Raw genomic sequence first — 24366 nt, 5'->3', positions numbered from 1 at the left:
ATGGTCATCCTTTATTATTTTTTAAGGCACCAATAATAATATTTTGGCTTCTTTCATTTTCATCCTGTTAAATTCGTTTCCTTGTTTGTGTATGTTTCCTAGTGGCTGAGGACTTAAGGTGACATGGGTAAAAATATTTCACAATGGCGCAGATACATACACCTTTTTGACCTGTTTTTCTAACCGCATTCTCAATACTTATCCTTTCTTATTGTCGTTGCTACTAGATTGTTTCGATCGTATGGCTACTTTGACCAAGGCACATCCGTGCCAGACTGTACTTTGGTGATAACTGAATGAATGTCTGTGTACTAATGCCAAGCGTGACAGTTTAGGCCGACATACATATTTCAGGCTCTATTGTGTATATGATTGATTGGTATCAATTTCTTGTCATCTAATTTTTCGAATATATATTGACTTCCATTAAATGCCATCAATACACTTAGTTTACCGCTTTTGTCATAGAAATTAAATGTCAATGAAACCACTTGATAGCTATGCGTAATATTATCTTCATTAATCTTCAATAATTATTAATTAGATGTTATTTTAATTTCTTTTTTATGTGGTTTTTAGTGCACCAGTCTTCCACGTTTGAATTTACGCTATACTAATGTACTTCACTATCCAAAATATTCCAGTCGCAAAAATTCAGGCTTTGAAAGACGTCTTAAGTAAGTTAATTAGCATTTATTACTACTATTTACTTATTTGTTATCACTTTATTTTCATAGTTTACATTATGGAACTCATTTTAGTTAAACAATCATTGAGAAACAGGAAGCATTGGACATCTGTTTCTTTAAATACTTTATTCAACAAATTGAGTGATCATAAATCTGTTAATTCCACTGTAAATAAAATCTAGATCAGCATAATGAACGACCTGGATGACGTTAGAATTAACTGTCTGAGTAAGGTCTATCGCCCTGAGTATAATCACAATATGTGGAACCAACAGTGTCAGGATATCATGAATGATGATGAAACCGATTCGAAGCTGATCACAACCACGCAAAGCGTCTATTTATAATGTTTTTTTCTCTAACCAGTGAATCTCATTGTTTTATTCCCGTATTCTCTGTTAATTTCATTCAAAAATATCTTTTTTATTTCTATCCTTAATTGTATTTTTTTTAAAACTGTTGTCTAATCTACACTATTGAATGGTTATGATTTTTTTCTGCTTATTTGTTAGTAGTAACTTTGAGCATTTTTATCCTCAGTAAGTTTAAAAGCTGTACCACAGACAGATGATTGACATGCGTCAAAATATAAACTAACTACTTCAGTCAGTCAGATATAAACAACATGTGATCAATCACCGTGTAGTGACCAATGTTGTATTTGTCCTTCACCTTTGTGCTAGTCGAATTCTGTCTATCAGGTTGCTGACAAGTTTCAAGTAGCACGGAATCTAGGTTCAGGATTCCTGTCGACTATCTTTAACCACCTAACATCAAAACATTGTGCACGTGATGTCAAATCACTCAAACTGGTGGTCACATGTAACTTGGTCGATAAAATTCGATCAGCACTAAAGAACTAGACAGTTACGGTACTTGTCATTACTAAGTGACCGGTCAGTTGTGAACATCTTTGAGTCCTACAGGTCAGTCGCAACACGAACAACTCAGTGGCAACGTCTCACATTGTGTGGCAGCGTGTTACGCGATCAAACGCTCCAGAGATCACCAGTTCCTTCAAGATTACAAGTATACCTTGATGAGGAGTACCAAATGGCTTAAAACCTATGTTCAGAGTTTTCTGTCGACTATCTCTAACCATTTAACATCACATTTAACCACCTGGCACGAATATGCATTGGTTCAAATTCCTCTAACTGTACGTCGGTAGTATAACAAGATAGGAAATAAATAAGATATATGATAAAGGAGCCAAAATAACATTAGTATCGATGATATTAAAATTTATATTTGCGATAAACCAGTTGATGAGGTTTTGAATCTTCACCGACCATAGGACAACCTGGCTATGTTCTTAACTTAAGTATTGCGTGAAATAAAGTTGAAGGTAATTATGCTAAGGCTATTCATTAATTTTTTAAAACATTCCGAATCACAGACTTTCTTATCCAGATGATGTACATATTGTAAGCAAAATAAATGGTTAGAAGAGATCATTAAATTCTGTAACTCAAAATTAATTACACCGATCCAAACTGCTGACACATCTCTTCTCTTTATGATCCTATCAGTCTTGTACATCATTTTGTTATTACTTTTAATATCGTCTGTTTTATATCTTTTTTGTATGCTATAGAGGTGGATCGCATGAATAAATAAGGTTTCTAATTGTTAAAATAAGTAAAATGTTATGCTTTGATAAATAGATGTACACAATGATATAATTTAACCGAGTAGTGATGGCTACTCACATGACAGAATTATTGAGCCAAACCGCCGAAGAAACAAAGAAATACCACTGGTAGTTAGAAGGCTGGAGTATTTTGTTACATAAAATAAACATAGTTAGAAGCCATTAAATAATTGGAGGATATTGTTTTTAAAGGTCACTCACTCTCCACTAAATTAAGACCCGACCGTTAAACTGGATTTAAACCCACCGTATAACTGTACCCACTTGTGTTTGCTTTTCGAGTTATTGTGTAAGAGGACATTGGGGATACCAACGTTGTCAGACGCTGCATATCCGAAAGGAAATTCAACAATTATAAAACAATGACCTAGTTATTTGTATAGTTTGCAAATCATTTTTACAATTTACGCATGCATCTATTGTAGGCTATTAATTAAATTATTGGCTGATTTAAGGGTAAGTTAAGAGAGCTAGGGTAAAACGTGGCATCATTTCATAAAGTCAGAGACTGTTGGTTTCAGTCATACTGATATGTGTAGTGTACTTAGTTCAGAGGGTGGTAGTGTTCATGCAGTAGTTGCGATCAGTGATTGAAGATTTTGGGTCGAATGGCTCAAAATCGTTGGCAATAGTACAGATGGAGTTATCCAGTGTATCCCTCAAGACATTGGGTTTTAATATTATTTTATATATTTTTTATTCAACTAATTCATTTCATTTTTTGGTACAAGTTCTCTACATCTAGTCTTCTTTTTCTTAACGATTATTTCAACTTATTTTCTATTCATATGGTTAATTTCAAACTGGCTATGCTAATTTGATTTGGCAACACAGACTGATCCCCACATCTATCTATCTCAACTCTCACAATGATTATGACTACTGCCTAACTAATATTCACTTAAGAATTTCAACAATGGCCATGAAATTTACAAGTTCTGATGGTCAGTAACCATTCAACTAAGTGAGGGTCGATGATTTCCTAATAAATATTGTCTTCTGTTTTATGTTGTTCCGGTGTGTGGATTCCCAAATTCACCACCATAATAAAACCCTAACAATACCAAAAAGAAAAAAAGATACATAGTTTAAAGACAGTTGTAATATTACATTGGGGGAACGTTTGTATCATGTCAGAGACCAATGTTGCATTTATTTTGTTGTCGTTTTTATTTCCTTTCTTTACGATACATTAGTTGTTCATTCTTTATTTCATACCTTCTTTGGAAAGGCAGGCCAATTTACACAAATATATATATATATATATATATATATATATATATATATATATATCATCCATTCTGATTGATATAGTTTTGTTTTATAGTCTACATTGTAATTAATATTATCCATATGATATGGTAATGATTATTATATATGAAAACAAAAAAACTAATCATCACACCACGTATGTGTTTAATTACACAGCACTGACTAACTAATCGGTTATCTGACTATCTAGTCATAAGTGCTACCAATACACACATAAAAGCAAATACACACTACTTCCCTTCTTTATGAGTATCAATCACCAAGGTTAAAAGTGACCTAGTTTAAACAAATCGGAAACTCGACTTCAGGTAGATTTATTTTTAGCCTAGATTATTATTATATTAGTCTAGTAGTGGTATGATTTATTTACAACATCATTTTCTAAAGTATGCTTGTTAACAGTTTTGTTTGCCTGTGTTATTTTCTATTTGTATGAGATATACGTTTTTACAGATTACATTTTTACACTGGTTTTAGGACTCCACGCCTACGCAATGTAGATATGTACACACGTAGACAAATTAACACATATTTGTATTCATATACTATTCTTACTATATTTTTTATCTAATGTTTGTTTGCTTGTTTTCCATCTAGGTAAGCATAGCAGTCATAGCTATGCCAATGAAAAAAGCATGATTGACCTTGAGACAAGTTTCATTTGCGATGCGAACGATTCTAAAGCTACAATGAATAGTTACATTGTGATTGTATTACACCCACGCTGCTTCACTCGAAAACAGATAATTCATTTTAGTCTGTAGAAGTCATTATTTCTCATAATTGATTTCATCTAAAAAAGTACTAGATAGAGCAGTGATGATCAAGGTATGAAAATAGTTAGGGGACTTATTAAACGTGGCTCGCTTACTGTATCAGACCATGGTATATACTAAAACACGAAGTTCAGGGAAGCAGTCTCCTTTCAATGAATTTGTTATCACGCTTTACGATAAATATATACCGTAAGGACCTATGAACAATGAATGAGCATGGTGATTTGATAATAAGGTTATAATACTAGATTATATAGTGTAAGTAATAAAATAAAAGATTGTGTGTTCAAATGAAAATCCATGTAAAATTGTGGATACAATTATAGGGATATGAAGAATTATATCAGCACTGTATATCAACACCTAAGTAAAGCTGAGGTATTAGGTGTTTGGTAATTGGCCGTTGTTAAATTATGACGTTGTAGACGAGGTCATTGCGCAAATCAAGTTATTATTTTTATCATCGGTTTTCTCAGTTATTTTGGAAATCGTATACTTCGGTTTTGTTCACTCAGTCAATTATTTTAATAATGAAATTGAAAAGTTATTTGATTAGTGTGTAATCAAACACTGGAGTTATCTAATGATGAATTTTTCCAAACAAGCATTTAATATCTCGCTTACAAACTCCCACCTATCTATTCTTCCAACATGGTTACGTTCTGTAGATTGTAGTTATTATGATTTTTTATTTAGTATGTAAGGGGGTTGGATTCTGTCATCATCTGTGCCTGTATTCTGTCCACATACAGAGAAATGATAACACATGTATGCGAAGTAAAATGTTAACGAAAAACTATTTTACTACAGGGTTACATTTGGGGATATAAAATCTCAATGACACATATCACCATGTTATCGTCTCCTTGGTGCCTGCTATAAATATACATCAGATCAAGTTTTCATACTATATCATATATGATCGGCACAATGCTATATATGCAGGAATACTGTTGAAATAGTAATAAAATGAATGGTGAAAATATTTGTAAACATATTGTTGTATTGTAAGTTGGATATATTATGAAATAAATCAATATATCTTATTTCCCGTATTAGTTGCTCACTTTCATTTTTCCACCTCCTTTCCTCATTTGCTTTTCTTTTTATCGCTTTTCTTCTACTTTAGACATACTGGACTAATTTTAGATGCAAAGTCAACTTTACGTTTATTAAGAAAATTTTTACAACCATTTGTTAATCGAGATTTTGATCAGCTTATAAAAAAGTATATGGATGTAAGTATATATATATATATATATATATATATATATTCTGTTAATATTATAAATGTGTATTTTCGAAATATATGGATAATGGTCTCAGAACAAAGGATGAAGTATATTGGGCGTTTACGTCATAATTAGTCTACAAATATATATTTGGTTCTTTGTAGGTTGATATTGAATAGAATACTATACGGGTTAATATTTAAACAAAAAACTACTGACTTTATTTATTCAATCGTGACAAATGTATCTATCAACAGTCTACAATAAGTCATTCAGCCATCTACACGTGCCCTTTTTTTAAAAGTGTTCGTTAGATTCGTTCTAGCTGATTGACTGACTGACTCGTTAGACTACTTTTCAGTTTATGATATATATATATATATAATATATATCAGTCACAACTGAGAACCTGTACGTTTGTACATTGGTTCAAGTTGTCATACCCCATTAGCACAGAGATAAAATTGCTAGGCCAAATCCCAGAGTAGTAGAGGTATTAACAGTATCAATGGTAGTAGATTAGCCATCGAAGCTATGACTCGGGAAGTGAATATAAATTAGTGAAATAAAAACAAAAAAGGTTATGAGGAACTGATAATTTCAGAATTTGGGGGGGGAGACAAAGAATAAATGCACCTGTGTCATTGCAAACGATTTAGATACATGTCATTCAAAGTTTCTAGCGATTGATTATGATAATCACGCGGACCCCAACCACGCTGTTTGCACCTATTAACATGGTTAGGTCCAACTGTCAGTGACTTCATGGATTAACGCCATGCTTTAGTTTGGCCGCTGCCTGCTGCATCAAAAAACACTGCCCGTCGATGTAGGCAGTGGGTGGGGGTACTTAACACTTGTCCAGCTGATGAAGATTTACTACCCCATCGTTACCTAGTATTCCACTCCCGAAATACACGAGCAATGATTCGTAGATACGTGTGATCGGATACTAGTAATCTACGAATATGCTCTACTCTTAATGGTCATATTTCACATCCATAAAGTAGAATGCAATAAACTACTGCTCAGTAAACTCGCCATTTGGTTGGAAGACGGATGCCTCGCCTACGCCACAAGTGGTACAAGTTAGCGAAATTTAACCGAGACCTTTCAATCCGTGCCGAGATTTCGTCAGATACCAGACCATCGATACTGATGGGACTCACAAGATAAGCTCAGCGGTCGATGTGTTCAACTACTTCACTCCTTATCATTAATTCAGGAGATGGCGTAAGCCGATCCTTAGGTGACACTTTACATTTCAAGGGAGAGATTCGCATCCCAGTCACTCTGTATTGTTGCTAAAGGCGGTCAGAAGACTGTATTTTGTCAACGTCTTCATTTAACAGAACTTTATTGCCCGGGTATTCTAAGTCAACAGATGAATCTCCTGGTAAAAAATGAACTCCCAAAAAGTCATACGACAACAATGTAATTCCTAAAAGCATGTCTATTACAAAGTTAAGTAAGAACAGGAAAGTGGGCAACCCCGGCAAACACCATTTGAAGTAACCAGTTCCGACGGCAGTTCTCCATGAGCTCTGACTCGACCATTAGTGTTCGAGTAGAGAGTCTGCACAATATTAATGTACTTCTTCGGTACGCATTTCAATGACACACTGCCAGAGAACCTCACGATCAACAGAGTCAAACGCTGGCTCAAGGTCAAGTAGTTCAACCATAGTAAGACGTTGAAAGAATATCGTCCTAGAATCTACCAGAGGGTGAGTATTCGGTCCATACCTCCACGTTCAGGTCAGAAACCAGCCTGGTTATTCGGCTTTGGTCTTCACCAGCTATTGTTAGACGTCAAAACACTATTGAGGCCAACATTTTTTGTATGATATATTAGGTAAAGTGATTCCTCTGTCACTGTCACCAGAGGACTTTTTCTCTTTCTTATAATAATAATAATATATTCTGAAAATAATATTTACAGAATTCACACCATTTTACAGGCATGATCAGATTGATATAAAAAGCAACATTTAATGTAGAGAACAAACATGAAATATAAGATTGTTTTATGTTTGCTGGTTCAGTAATTGATAAGTAGTTCATATATGGCATGTATCACGGCAAGCCAATGCAACACCAGGGAACTTTTAATTTTTTCTTAAGTGGATAGCTTGATGATTTATGAACGTATTTCTCCAAGGTTATTTCCAGTGCCGGAGCGAGTTATTGATAAATATCTACAACTAGAGAAAGTAAGATTAAAGCAAAGAGCACGGAACAACAAAACAATGATTGCCAAAATATGCCGGTCAGGTTACCACTGTTCATGTTAGATATTATTCAAATGTGTTAGAGTTGCTAGTGAGTGTTAATGTAAAGTGACAGCAAGTAAGTGGTTAAACATTTTAAGTTCCTATAATCTCACTTGTGGAGTAAGATACACTTACAGGCGCTAGAGCATTTAATGCATTTTCAGAGGAGCAATATGCATTAATGGAGCGAACAAATAATGGGAGAGAGTTTAACGTACGGTTGCGACCAGTCAGATGGAATTACGTCCAGTTCCCAAGTTTCAGCTAAGATTTCAATCAACTGCTAAAACTGGACCTGCATCCTTAAAAATCTCTCTCATTTTAGATTACCTATAGCCTTTTCAACCTCACCAAGAGTTGAAAGACTCACATCAGGTTTCTTGGAGATAGTGGGTGGCGAAAGTGTGCCTGAAGGTCAGTTGGACTGTTTCTTGAAGTATTCTGTCTATTGGTTTAGTCTTCTGAATTGGGAGTGAATAATATCCCCATCTTTTCCCGAAATAGTTTCACTAACAGTCGTATTTCTAATACTCACTTCCTTGATAAGTCTGAAAAGTCTTGTACTATTACCTATCGCTGCTGCCTTTTCCATCTCTTCTGCTATCATTACCCACCACCGCTCACGATCATTACGTAGGATTTTAATCAACCTACATTCAAGCTGCCCCTACTCATCGTGTTCTAAGCCAGGTGTTATGGGTTTACGAGCATCTGTCAGCTCAGTAGACAGTGCTAAAATCCACTGATTTCTCTACATCTTTTAGGATATCATACTAGACTACATCGGGTTAGATATCATTTTCACAGTTGATTAGCTCCTCTAGTTATTCCTGAAATATATGTTTAATTTTCCATTATTAAGTTGGACTCTAAGGGTTTTTTTACTATGGCTTTTCTACGTCCAGTAAGACGCAGACGAATACGTTCTCGAAGTAGAGCATGATGCGGACATAAACATTTGATTTAGAACGAGGGATAGCCTTCAATCGATCCCCTTCAATGACAATGTGATCAGTTTAATTCAGTCTATGAGTCAGTTATGAAGGTCGCCACTTCAGACGATATTTCTCCTTATTTTTAACTTTGGTGTTTGCCAGAAATAGACCGTTTTCTGAACATAGTTCTTTGAGCTGCAAAACTGTAAGATCTGCAGAAGTGCCTCTGGGTTTGATTTGGTCTACCTACTTAGACATTAAAATCGCCTTCGATTATTATCAGAGCGTTTAGCTTTTGAAGAAGGTTAAATAGCTTTCTGAGAAATTCATGTTTAACTTCATCCGAGCTGCAATAAATGGGAGTGTGGGTAAAGGCAACAGCATGTGTCTTTGTCTTTTTGATCTTTTACTGTCCTGTTTAGTCGAATAGCGCACTAGCAACTGTCTATTGGAATCCGGTCTAAAAGGGCTCGTTCGGCTTTAGGATTCCAAGTTAGAGATTGCTTCGTTATGCAGTTTGGTGATTTCCTTAATGTATGTCCGATCCACTTCCAACGTCTTTTCCCAATTCCCTCTTCAGCTGGAAGCTGGTTTATCCTCTCCTATAAAACACTGTTGCTGATAGTATCCGGCCATTGAATGTTGAATATTTTGCGTAAACAACTGTTTATAAATACTTGTACCTTCTTGGTGATGGATGTAGTAGTTCTCCACGTTTTCATACATAACTGCATATATTAATTGTATTGTATCACTTGTATAGTATGATTATATCTTTTCGTCCAAATCACTGGATTTGAGACTTTAGGTTTCGCCTTAAACCAAATGTTTCAGCACTCTTTACTCGTATGTAAAATAAAGATCCACTTTCTTCATAGCTTTGTTTCCTAAGCTTTGGATTATGTGGTTTTATTCAATGAATTAAGATTTTGTATACTAGATGTTGCGTCATGATGTGCTGCCAATTTAAGACAAAACAAGTTTAAAGTTATTCTCCTTGGTTTTCAACTATTGTTCTTCAGTGTTGATATTAGTTCATGTTAAAAAGTTATCAATGTAGAATAAAAAGTTTCACAAAATAATCGTCGTCCTAGAAAATACGAACGTAGACACTAACATTGGTTTTTTATTACAAATGTCTACTGATTTTATTTTCAGTAATCATTGTATGTGTTTAATGTGATTTTCTTTTAAAGAAAGCTTAGCCAAAAAAAGATATTTCTTTTTTTTCTAAAGTCATATGATTGTAATTTATGTAACTTACAAAAACCTTTCTTTCTGTCTCTTCTTTGAAATTTTTATCTACTTTTTTCTCGTGTCTGTATTGTGGAAAAAAACAGGATTTCATTCTACTGGCTGTGAATAATATTCGTGATGTATTAGGTGAACAATCTGTGTCTGAAAATGATTTGACTAAATTTCGTCAAAGTTTAATCCATCGGGTAAGTTAGTTATCTGTTGAATATTAGTTTGAATTGATTTTCTAAGGTAGAAATGTTTTCACATTTATAAATTCATTGTTTAATATCCCACCTTTGTATTACTATAGAAATAATAAATAATCATTAATACTTCAATGGTAATATTCATGATTGTGATATGTTGTATATTGTGTTGGTTCGTTTCTTCAGTGATGATCCCAGTGCTTCAGCCCCTTCAACATGCATGCCAGCCAGCGCATAAAGCTTAGTTCTCACAATCTATCCTCTGTTGATGGTTAATTAGCCTTACGAGCGTCAGTTCACATACAGTGTAAAATGTTGAGTCATTTTGTTTAGTATTACCATATTGACGATTAGATCAGTAAAGTGTGATTATTATTACTGTAAAAGGTTTGTTAAACTTTACATTTTGCATCACGAACTGATTTTACTTAGACAAACATGAAAAACTGGGAGGCACTAGACATCCGTTTCAGCGTAGCCCTAGACGTCTCAGCTATGTACATCCACAACCCCACTTGGAATCGTATACATAACTTACAGGTTACGCAGCTACCATGTTATCTTTAGATTACTGAGTCGCCGTACAATGGTTTACATTTCTTATTTCAATTAGTTCGTGATATGGTGCAACTATCTTCTAGTGCCATTAGTGGTTACCTGGCTCACATGCAACACGATTGTGTTTATTGGTAGTTCGTGATGTATACTAGAAAAAGTTTTGATAAATTATTAATAACTAAAAAATGTGACATTGATTTTACTGGTCAACAAAAGTGTTCTGTAAGTGTAATGTTCTTCATATGTATTGTTTCATGATTAGATCTTTATCAATAAGTTTCAATTTTAGTTGTGATTATATTTTCAAAAGTCTGCTTATTGATTAGTGCTTTAGTTTTCGGAGAATTTCATAATTTTCAACTCATTTCAGTCTTTTTGTTCTATTTTGTTCAATACACCATGAAATGTTCCCATTTCTCAGTTGAGAAAAGTCAACATTTATGAAAATGGATTTTAACTGAAAGCAATAACCTATTCACTTGTTGTTTTCTATCATCTGTTTGATGATAATGACACTATATTTCTAATAAAATAAAAAATTTTCCCAAAAGATTATAAAGTAATATAAATTTTACCTTATATCTGTCCCATAGTCATGTATCACTTTCGAAACTATCGGTTTATACAAGTTAGAATAGTTCTAAATATTCAGTTAGAAGCGTTTTCATGTAAAATACAAGGAAAAAAAATGGTTCATTTGAATCGAATGTATTCTTTTTCATTCCAGTTGTATCTGATATATACCAGTTAATTAATTAAAAAGTATTTAGGTTAAAACTTCTTGAAATTGTCATTCAATGACAATTAAACTCGTAATTAGTAGGAATATCTTAAGCGCATACTTCTCCCGATTTCCTTAACCAAATATCATAATCTCTCCCTCACACACACACGCACAAATATAATAACTATCATTCATATTCCAATCATTCAAACTTATTCCCAACTGTAGAAATACATTTTTAAACTTATTTTAATGTCCTATATTAATTCTGCATAATCCAGTTTCCCAACATATAAATACTCATTTCTCTAACTGTAATTATGTCATCTTATTCATCATCATTTCAATTAAAGATCTACTTTTGAAAGCAGATTATTCTGTATTTTTTTTATGTACAATTTTTTTGTGATAAACGGGACAAAAATCATTCAGTCTAAACACTAACAACCAATAACCTTGATCTTATATAACTAACTGTACAGTTGCTAAGAAGTGGAAAATAAAATCTCTTAATTCGAATTTATAACCTTTTTAGTGTCTGATAGCTGGATTTTGGGAATCTTCAAACCTACATTTCTCAATGGTTATTAATTGTACATTAAATCCCTATCGACACATCCACATATTTGTATCTGATTTTGAGGAAAATGTTTGCAAATTTCAAGCATAAATAATTTTTCATTTGTATTAGTTGTATGAATCTTCCCATTAATGTTTGGGACTGTAACTGATTAGTCTGCTTTTTGCATATATACATCCTGTGCAGATTCCCTCTATATTCCCTTAAGTCACAAGCATTATAAGCAGAGATGAATGGTGGTTAGCAATCGAATTTAGGATGAGCGTTTCATCATAAGTTGATAACACGACGGCGTTTGAAATGAACAGCACTGAGTTTGATTTCCTGCGTGAAAATCAACTCTAATCCAGGTACATCTGGCTGAAGAGTCCTAAGTAGGACGAGACCCGCGTCCTGGATTCCACTGCCAACCACCATCCATCTGTGCTCATAACTCATCTTTCATCTACCTCTTTCTAAGAACAATAAAAGAAAATTTAACTAAATTAAAATCTTTCAATATTTGATATCTTCCATTGCCAAGGTAGAAAATCATTGAAATTCTGAAAGGACTTGGTACGTGATTTGAGACTCTTCGTCAATATGAATCCTAGATTTACAGGTATTGTTACGACTATCACTATTGAGTTGAAGTACAATATTATATTTTCAGCATTTATCAAGCAACTAACCATATATTGCGACTATTAGCCAATGCTATCAGTGGGTACCTACTTTGCTCTACTGACACAATGTACTCCACGGGTCATGGCTTCGCATTATAACTAGGTTAATGAGTTTGGATAGCAACGATGTTGTCCAATGGTTATGAAGTTATTATTCGGGAAACATTAAATTAAATCCATATGATTTAGAAATAGAATGAGACGCTTGTCCTGCATTCCACTAGTATTCGTAGTCGGAATACATTAAAACCCGCATTTAAAAGAGTATACCGAAGCAGTCTGCTCAAAATATGTTGCAACCGAGACTGAATAATACCAATTTTAAATATCAACAGCTGAAAATTAAAAACTTTTGCTAATGTTGATCATTTTACATGTTTTCAGCAAAAAGACAAATGTATTGAGTCGAAGATGGATTACTGTAACCTTTTGCTTATATTTCCTATGCTTGTTATTTAACTTACTATTAAAGTTGTTGCTGGCCCGCGTTAACATCTAAACTTAGGATAGGGAGAGAAGTAGTCGAATGCACCTACAAATTCACTTATCTTGGAAGTCTAATCAGCCCTAATCGATTAGTGTCTGACGAAATCTCTGCACGGATTCAAAAAGCTCGTTTGGCTTTTGCCAACTTACGCCACCTATGGCGAAGACGAGATATCCGTCTATCAATTAAGGGACGAGTTTACTGTGCAGCAGTTCGTTCCGTCCTACTTTATGTCTGAAACATGGCCGACAAGAGTAGAAGATACTCGTCAGTTACCGGTATTTGATCACAGATGTCTTAGAAATATTGCTGGGATCTGCCGGGATCACTGGATAAATAACAGTGAGGTTAGACGCAGAGTATTAGGGTGTGGTAAGTCAGTTGATGAAGTTGTGAATCTGCATCAACTGAGATGGTTGTGTCACATGTTACGTATGGCTGAACACCGATTACTACGAAGCGCAATGCTGACTAGTGTAGGTGATGGTTGGAAGAGAGTTAGGGGCGGCCAAACCAAAACATGGCATCAGTGCTTGAAGTCACTAACTTCTAGTCTGAGCCATGTTGGTAGATGCAGACTACCTGGTTGGGGTCCACGCGACTATCGTAACCAATGGTTGGAGGTTGTGGGCGATATGGCTCAGAATCGATCTCAATGGTGTAGGTTTATATACTCTTCGTCTTCCCTTATATCATGAGGTTAAATTTACTTTATACCCTTCCTTTTACGAACTAATTCTTTCTCCCTGTATCATACCCTCATATGGAGCGTTTTTTTTAACTACTATTGAAGTAACTGATCCTGTGAATTCGGCGTTCATCTTGTGCTACTTGGGTTGAGATATAGCAACTTGAACCGTTGCATATATGTGTCTGGTTCTACGCTGTAGATGACTGATTGACTGAATTGGGGCCTTGCATCAATAATACAGTTTTAATGAGCAGCTATCACTCGAACAAGTCATATCATTTGGTTCATCTATCCATTAGTATTCTACTCACTGATATCAACAATCGAAAATTCCTTTGACCAACCACCTGAAACCTTCTTTATAACACTTTTATCAAATAACTTTAAATTGGTTGATGGGTAAAATTAAAATGACCTAACAAACACCTAAATATAGCGTTTTTAGTCGGCGATATCATGTCGAGAATATCTTTTTTCTTGCGTACTTGCAAATCAACAAAAAAGAATTTCCCTTGTAATTTTCTGATTAGTCAATTTGTCACCCAAATTGCCACACGTCACACTAACAGTGTCCAGCTGTCGAGAGCACAATTTTTTATCCTATGCTCAACTATTAATTGACAAAGTGATATTTTATAAACGCGTCGTACATTCGTAGGTCACCGATCTAATAGAACTGGTTCGAAACCCTGATATATGTGAAATGGTCAATGCTTCTTACTGAATTCACTCCATATAATCAAACTAGACAGTGATGCAGACTAGTTCTGAAACACCGTTTTAAGTTTAGAATACGAGAAACCCATCTCAAACATTATTGAACTGTTTCTCAATTGATTCAAAAAAAAACTTTATTTTATCAGTGTCTTCATGAAACAGTAATATTTCATCTAAGCAATCGTCATCTCAATAGCCGAATCATCTAACTGACTGATAAGTCTTTCCAAAAAATTCAAATGAAGAAATTGTTTTCCCGTAAACCATGTCTATATTTAAATTAAATGAAAAATGGATAGATTGTGATACTTTATAATCTATTCAATTCATCTCTAAAAAAATAAAATGTTACTAATAGTATTTGTCTTTTTGTTACAAATATCGACAATAATCAATCTATTGTTTGAATATTAAAGTAAATGTATCAATTATATTTATGGAAATTTATCTTCGTTTCATGCGAGATCACAAATAATGTGAGATAGTTGTTTTAAAAGGATGTTCATGAAATATTTTCTCGTATATTAAAGTTAGACTTACCATAAACTTCGTATAGTTTCTCGTGAAAGAAAAATACTCTTTAAAAGTCTCAGTCAGCCAGTCAGCTACAACGTAGAACCAGGCATATATATGCATCGGTCCAAGTTGCCATACCTCGTTAGCACAACAATATGAACACCGGATTCATAGAAGTAATTAATTTAGTGGTGGTAGTATATAAAGAAAGGTTGTATATAAGTATATAGTACAGGAAGGAAGAGAGATATGAAGCAATTTTAATCTCAAGGTTTAAGGGAAGATAAAGAGTGTATACACCTACACCATTGCGATCGATTCTGAGCCATGTCACCTAGAGTCTCCAACCATTGGTTACGATAGTCACGCGGACCCCAACCAGGTAGTCTGCATCTACCAACATGGCTCAGACTAGAAGTTAGTGACTTCAAACACTGATGCCATGTTTTGGTTTGGTCGCCCCTAACTCTCTTCCAACCATCCCCAATACTAGTCTTGTTCTATTTAAACTAGCAAGCACATACTTGATAGTATAGATCCATCAGAATAAACCTTGTAAACAAGAAATGGCTTCATAACTTCCGTCTCATTGTTTAACATTAGTTTATCTACTATTTAAAATATGTTTAATGTTAGTAGGTTTTAACGTGTAAATATTAATGTTTTGTTAACTAAAAAAAACTAGTCTAAATTCATTGTTTTCCTTCCGCCTACAAAAGTTTAAATAACTGGCTAGCACTGTTAGCTTACAATCAATGTATATATGTGACTCAGTTTATTCAGGGGACTTAAATATCATTAAATTTTATCATATGAATATATATTTAGCTGAATAAGTTAGTTATTACATGAACTATTTGTTGTTTTCCAAAATAGAAAATTACCGTGTTTATTGTTTATATTAAGTCTGGAGACTATTCGGAAAAATAATTTACATAGTAATGAATGTTTACACATCTTGGTCAATGAAAATAAAACTAAAATTCATGATTTAGAGAAATATAAAGAATAGATACATTTACTGTACTAAGTGACTGATTTCTAGCTGGTACTTGATGTTTTGAAACCTAGACAATGGTTATACCATCGTGACTTATACCAGGAAGTTTACACCTACTTCACTGTTCAATACTGTCTTGTTTTAACTATTTTGAACGCGTTTTCAATTTTACGATCAATCATTCATAAACAATATGTATCGGAAAAAGTCGCCATATCACATCATGATATCAGGGGGAAATTATCAAGATAAATCCCAGAGTTATAAAAGTATAAGTGATAGTCGAAAAGTTTAGATATGATCGGAGAAAATATAGTGAATTCACAAAATAGAATGTATAAAATAATTTCGAAACTGGGAACCTAGTAATACGCAAAAAAAAGAATAAATTTGTCGCACTCCAACCCACCTTTAACAATATCTCAATTCATTGATCATGATAATTACCCGTACCTAGTCTGATATTTTTCACCTACCAATAGTTTCGGATTTCATGAATAAATGCATACTTCTTGGTTTGACCGCCTCTAAGTTTCTTTCAGTCTACTCCTACACCAGCCTACATCACACAATTTGAGTAGATAGTGGTTTAATATATGTAATACACGTCCCACCAATTTCAATCAATGAAGATTCAAAGCCTCAACTGTTCGATTTGTATATTTATCAGCATTTTGTGGAGTTCGCTCATGTTTTGGTTTGCGTCACGGACTAGAGAACTATCGAAAACGAGAAGGCAGTAGACATCTGTTTCATTATTCTCAGCAGTGGGCATCGCCGAGACCTTCAAGTCTCACAACTGATCGGGTCATGAAACTAACTTATTGATAAACCCTATGAGTTGCATGAACTGTAACAAATTTGTACAGTTTGTTGTATACTCAGCTGTTTTTTTGTTTTCAGGATATTTTGATAGGTCCATTTAACTGGGTGATTGATCATTGCAATTTTAATTATTCATTATAACATAAGCATTGTACTCTACTACAAAACTGTACGATTATCCAAAAAATTATTGACAGTATTTTTCACACAAACACATTTATGTATATATTTATCATTGTAACATGGACCACGCTAAAAAATTAAATAAATCCCATCCTCTGCGTCCCATCACACAGTTACTTTATTTAGCCTATGAGAGAAAAAAACATATTGTTTCATTGTAAGCAAAGATGGATAGTGGCTAGCAGTGGAATCCAGGACGCGCGTGTCGTCCTATTTGGGACTCGTCAGCTGGATGTACCTGCATCTCAGAGTTGATATTCACTCTGGGACTCGAACCCAGTACCTTTCGCTTCAAACGCCATCGCGCTATCCACTCGGCCACTGAGTCCTGATAGCCACTTGTTTGTGCAATGGGGTGAAGTTTAAATTCATTTAGTTGCAGTCCTAACACATCGATGGTAAGATTCAACCTAACAATACAAAGTGAACTTATATTGTTATATTTGTTATTAGCTATTATCATAATGAACTGGTTTACAAAATGAAATTTAGTTTCAAAACACCACACAAACAATCATAGTTTGTTTTTCCGCCCAATTTCATCACTACTGTCATGACTTGGTATTGATTTGTTGTTGAATTTCGTTTTATCACTGGGTGTTTTTTTGTCTGAATTTATGTGATGGTCATATGTGTGTGTTACACCGATATTATCAATCGTTCTTATGTATGTCGAGACATTGCATGTTAACTGGATTCGTACTGTACAGTTTATCAATATATGTTATGTAACCATCAGAATTCTGTTTCAGTATTCGATTATCTATAATCCATTAAGTTTTTATTCGAAATTAACCGGTCGAAAAAAACATGACTTTCATTATCAATTTATTCAATGCTATTCAATGATACTTGTTAGTGAATGGAACGAAGTCTGTTAATTGCAAAGTATCTATATACACGTCAATAACAACAGAATCCCGACCGTTGCTGTTACCTTGACGTGGTGGTCGGGCTTGCCTATCGTGATGAAGCAATCGAGCTATGCTGGCTGGAACAATCCTTCCTCGAGGTCCTACCATGCCAGACAGGTCGGTTGAAGAGCGGTAAGACTAAAAGCAGCAAACCCAAGGTCCGAAGGCGAAGTCGTACTGCCGACTGTACAGAGGTGTGACGGCAGTAAGGTGTTTCCTTCAGACAACCAGCATGACAGCGATGCTGCCTTCCCACAAGGATGGGTGGGGTTAGAAAAGGTCGACCCTAAAAATGCACACCTCGCCTTATCCCACGGATATCCGTCTCCGGCGGTAAGGTCCTTTGAAGAACGGAGCTAACACAAAAACTACCCACAAAAAGGTCGTGTGTGACCGACCTCAAGCAGTTGTCCCTTGGGCACTGCGGTCACGCTCTCAGGTCATTAAGACCACTTCTAACCCAATTTCCTTTTCAGGTACCCCTAGAAGAACTCCTCCACGGTGTGGGCAACCGGGAAGTGATAACTGCCCTCATACCTCTAACATCACTCAAGACCACTGTATTCATAATCAATCTCATTCTTCAATTCCTACTATTCCTTCTACCTTGACTTTCAACACTAAACTTCCTCTCTCGGTTTCCTCCTCAAGTGTCACCATGGCCAACGATTCTAGTGCGCGAAACGCTGTCCCAGGTCTACTAAAACCTCGCTCCAAACTACACATTGGAGCCTTCAACGTACGTACCCTATGCCAAATCGGTCAACAGGCCTCCTTAGCTAAAACCCTAGAATCTCGTACCATTGATATATGCTGTGTCTCCGAAACACGCATACAGGATCCTAGTGTGGTCATTCACTTGACCTCACCTCGCTAAAATGGACAGCCAACGAAATACACCCTCCGTGTATCTGGCGACCCGTTGGCTAGTTCTCGCGGACTTGCAGGTGTAGGCATAGCACTAAGTACAAGGGCAGAACAGGCACTACTAGAATGGATCCCCGTTAACAGTCGCCTGTGTGTTGTCCGGCTAAATGGCTCCGTAAGAACTCGGAAGGATAGGGACACACGTCGTTGCCTTTTCGTCGTTTCTGCCTACACTCCCACTAATTGCAGCCCGGATGAACTGAAAGGTGACTATTACAGAAAGCTCTCTGAACTTCTTCAGAAAGCTAAGCGCTCAGACATAGTAGTCGTAGCGGGTGACTTTAATGCCCAGGTAGGCAGCTTAAATCAAACAGAAAGACATTTAGGTGGGTGTTTTAGTATTCCGGCTCAACGAACCGATAATGGTGATCGTCTGTTGCAACTATGCTCAGACAATCGTTTATTTTTGGCAAGCACTAATTTTAAACATAAGGAGAGACATCGTCTAACATGGCGACCACCTGCACCAAACCAACGATGGACTCAAATAGACCATATTGTCATCAGTCATCGTTGGAGAGGCTCAATAGAAGATTGTCGCTCGTATTGGAATACTTGTTTAGACTCTGATCACGCTTTAATACGAGCGCGCATTTGTCTGCGCCTCAATGGACGCAGGAAAAGTACACTAAGAAGACCCATTAGGATTGAACTGGAGGACGAGAAAGCCAAATGCGAATTCCAGAAACAACTGAGTTCACATCTAAGCAGTTCTGTAAACGAGACTGACCCAGATGCTGCTTGGAAAGACATACGAACAGCTGTGGAAACAGCAGTAACATCTATTAGTCATTTAAACCATAGGGCTCCAAAAAACCAGTGGATTTCTTCTGAGTCTATTTCACTGATGGATTCGCGTAAACTCATCCCATCAGGCTCTGAACATGACGAAGAGCGTAAACAAATCAGATCTAGGTTAACTAAAAGTCTAAGGAACGATCGTGAGCAGTGGTGGGCAACGAAATCAAAAGAGATGGAAAAGGCAGCGGCTGTAGGCAACACCAGGCAACTATTCAGACTAATAAAAGAAACCGGAATTAAGAAGTCAAGTGTAAGTGAGACAATCTCGGAAAAAGACGGAACCCTTATCTGCTCTCAACCCAAACGTTTAGAACGATGGGCGGAACACTTTAAGGAGCAGTTTAGCTGGCCTTCAGCTACTGCACAACTACCCACTATTCCCAGAAAACCTGAATGGAACATTGAAGTAGGCCCCCCGACCCTACTTGAAGTTCAAAAGGCTATAGGTAATCTGAAACGAGGAAGAGCAGCTGGTCCAGATGGATTGGCTCCAGAGGTCTTTAAATATGGTGGTCCAATTTTAGCGATTAGGTTGACTAATATTCTGGCTAAAATCTGGGAAACGGACGTAATCCCATCCGACTGGTCACAATCACTTATTGTCCCAATATATAAGAAGGGGTCAAAATCATCCTGCGATAACCATAGAGGGATTAGTCTGACTAACATAGTATCTAAAATACTAGCCTCAATAATTATCGGGCGCCTAACTAAGATTCGTGAACTGCAAACACGAGAAAATCAGGCTGGCTTCAGACCTGGTCGTGGCTGTATCGACCACATATTCACCATTCGTCAAGTTTTAGAGCACAGACATGCTTATCGGCATCCGACAATGATAGTTTTTCTTGACTTAAAAGCAGCATTTGACTCTGTAGACCGAGAGGTTCTGTGTCAGTGTCTGTCATTGAAAGGTGTACCTGAGAAGTACATAAACCTTTTGAAGGCTCTTTACTCGAACACTACCAGTCGAGTGAGAGCTTATGGCGAACTGTCATATGATTTTACAACCTCAAGTGGTGTCCGTCAAGGCTGTCCACTATCCCCTTTTTTGTTTAACTTCATTATAGACCTGTTGCTGGAAATAACACTCTCTTCGACTGAATCTACAGGAATTGATCTTCTACCAGGGGGACCACTAAGCGACTTAGAATACGCAGATGACATAGTCCTGTTTGGTGAAGACGCTGACAAAATGCAGAGTCTTCTGTTGGAACTCAGTAATAATGCCAGGATGTTTGGGATGCGTTTCTCCCCATCCAAATGTAAATTGTTACTCCAGGACTGGCCTGCGTCAACACCTGAACTAAGGATAGGGAGTGAAGTAGTCGAACGCGTCGACAACTTCACTTATCTTGGAAGTCTGATCAGCCCTAATGGGTTGGTGTCTGACGAAATCTCAGCACGGATTCAAAAAGCTCGTTTGGCTTTTGCCAACTTACGCCACCTATGGCGAAGACGAGATATCCGTCTATCAATTAAGGGACGAGTATACTGCGCATCAGTTCGCTCTGTTCTACTTTACGGCTGTGAAACATGGCCATTAAGAGTAGAAGATACTCGTAGGTTACTAGTATTTGACCACAGATGCCTTAGAAATATTGCTCGCATCTGCTGGGATAACCGGGTAAGTAATAGTGAGGTTAGACGCAGGGTATTAGGGAATGATGGTAAATCAGTTGATGAGGTGATGAATCTTCATCGACTGAGATGGTTGGGCTACTTGTTACGTATGCCTGAACACCGATTACCACGACGCGCTATGATGACTAGTATTGACAATGGTTGGAAGAGAGTTAGGGGCGGCCAAACCAAAACATGGCATCAGTGCTTGAAGTCATTAACTTCTAGTCTGAGCCATGTTGGCAGATGCAGACTACCTGGTTGGGGTCCGCGTGACTATCGTAACCAATGGTTGGAGACTCTGTGTGACATGGCTCAGAATCGATCACAATGGCGTAGGTGTATACACTCTTTATCTTCCCTTAAACCTTGAGATTAAAATTGCTTCATATCTCTCTTCCTTCCTGTACTATATACTTATATACAACCTTTCTTTATATACTACCACCACTAAATTAATTACTTCTATGAATCCGGTGTTCATATTGTTGTGCTAACGAGGTATGGCAACTTGGACCGATGCATATATATGCCTGGTCCTACGTTGTAGCTGACTGACTGAACAACAGAATATATCAGCTAGTCGATGTAATAATTTAACTGTTTGCTGTAATATTGAACTGGTGATTAAAACACTCGACTTTTATTAATTTATATCGAACACACTCATATACATATATGTACACCAACATATTAGACTGTATAATATTCAAATTATTTCACCCATAATGCCTATCACATTAACTATTATAGTCTATAGTTAAAGACCATACATTATATAGTACGTTCTCTCTTGGTTTTGTACACTTCCTGTTTGGAAAAAGTCTTGTGTTCAATTTCCTACATCTTTAATTTGATCAATGTTGTTGTTTCTTCAAATTAAATTTCAATAACTAGGCCACAGGTTTGAATTCCACTTATCAGATAGTATAATGAATGATTTTCTTATTCTCTATCTCCCTATATTTTGAATTGAAATATTATTTCATACACTTTATTTCACGATTTCATTTTGTAAATTTCTTTTGCTGTTTTGGTGTTATGATCTATGACTATTTAAACTTATGCATCCAAATCAATGTATAGTTCTACGTTACATATGACTAACTGATGTCATAATAGCTGAAATTATAAGTCGTGACATGAATTTACGTGATAAATTACAATATCCAGTAAATAGTATACCATCGATTTTTGAAAACAATGAAAGATAAGTTCATGTCTATTATTATGATTGATTTTGAGCTGTTACCCAGCACCTTTACTGCTAAAGAACAATATTGTTTTCCGTTCAATATCATTAAATGTGTACAGCTATTTACACCTCACTGTCAACGTTCGTATTCCACCATGACACTGTATACCGAATTATTATAAAGTATTAGTAACATTCGGCGAGTTAAAATTAGCTAAATATACCAAAACTCATAAAAAACTGAACTTATCTTTAGTGTATCTAATCAGGCTTAATGTTTGTTTTTATTGTGTTTTTTTAAATGCAGGCTACAGTAAACCTGATAATCATGGTATTATTGTGTGGGATTCGTATTTAAATATTGATCCATTTTGTATATGATAATAAAGTTTCCATCTAGCTTCAACAAATAGTTCTTTTTTTTTCGTTCGAATGTGGTTGTGTGAAACACTTTGATTCTAATAATTCAAGACCATGAATTACTTATCTTTTTTTCAACATCTACGGTCTATTGATAATTGAAAAGGAACGATTTTATTCTTATGATTATTTTTTTCAATTATTACTATCCAAGTGTGATATCAAACGGAATGTTTTGCCAATAATTGTATGTTGTATGATAAATACACAACTGCCATGACTTTATTCAATCATAAGCTTTCTGTACGTTTATGTTTCAGTGACAGACAACTGAGCAAGGCAAAGAGATGAATAAAAGTATATTGGTATTTCATTCGACATTCGTTCTAATTTTTTGACTATTTTTCTCTAATCAAGTAGTGGTGTTGATTGAAGCTGAAAGTATACATTATAATAAAGTAAAATATACAATAGTTATTAGAAAAATTGAGCTTTATATTGCTAAAAATATCTCAATATTAATATAAAGACTTATCTGGCCTCCGAAAACTTGCTTTACCTGTGGCATAGATGAGATGGTTTTCTATCGACCACGTGGGTGTGTATGTCACACAGTAGTCTACTGTGTTTTGTGGAAAATACCCTATTAAAGCAGAAGACATAAGTAGGTTGCACTTATTCGATCTTAAGTTTCCTCCGATCGTTGCGTAGTTATGGTACAACCACCAAGTATGTTGCAATAAGGCTAGATGTAAAATACGTAGTAACACGATGAGAGCCTATGAAATTTCACCGACTGCAGTGGTTAGGACATGTCCCTACCTATCACCTACTCCAATCCACAACACTAGTTGATATGAATATAGGTCGGAAGAGAGTCAAGGGGTGAGCAGACTAAAACGTAATATCAATCCATGAAGTTGACTAGGGATCTGAACCATGTCACAAGATTTAATAGTTATAATCTATATTTAAAGGCCTATAACATGGCACAAAATTAAACGTAATGGTCTTCAAACACTAATCCTCCCGACTAATGCTTATACTCTTACTGCTACTACTACCACTATGGGATTTGCATCTCTGTGCTAATGTGGTATGGCAACTCGAACTGATGTACGTACGTACGAAGTTCTACGTTGTGACTGACTGACTGAAACGTAATGGTACAGTCGCATCCATTTTCTGTCTTTTTTTAAACTCAAGTTTAATCCTACTCCAAAATTCTCATCTCTTACGTTTTAATGATATTTGTCACACTCAGCTTTCAGTTATTTTCGTTGTTATTTTCCGTCATTTACTCATCCCCTTGTTGTACCATTAT

General features: G+C 35.7%; 1 protein-coding gene and 1 non-coding gene across 2 annotated transcripts in view; one reads left to right on the top strand and one right to left on the bottom strand.

The window, feature by feature from the left end:
* The window catches only part of Smp_161370 (putative serine/threonine-protein kinase STE20), a gene marked incomplete at its 3' end in the record, with an annotated part of 48233 nt that overhangs the window by 11375 nt on the left and 12492 nt on the right, over positions 1-24366 (top strand). Inside the window, exons 3-5 of the mRNA XM_018794775.1 lie at positions 580-677; positions 5521-5629; positions 10172-10273. Coding sequence (XP_018649154.1) covers positions 580-677; positions 5521-5629; positions 10172-10273 — 309 coding nt within the window. The remainder of the gene's footprint in view (positions 1-579; positions 678-5520; positions 5630-10171; positions 10274-24366) is intronic.
* Positions 17479-17549, bottom strand: Smp_tRNA_01686_Pseudo_TTG.1.1. Its single transcript has one exon. It is a non-coding gene (tRNA).

Source organism: Schistosoma mansoni, chromosome 1 (genome assembly GCF_000237925.1).
Source record: "Schistosoma mansoni strain Puerto Rico chromosome 1, complete genome".
NCBI classification, from domain to species: Eukaryota; Metazoa; Platyhelminthes; class Trematoda; order Strigeidida; family Schistosomatidae; genus Schistosoma; species Schistosoma mansoni.
Note: the sequence above shows the minus strand (reverse complement) of the source record. Positions and strands in the feature narration are given on the sequence as shown.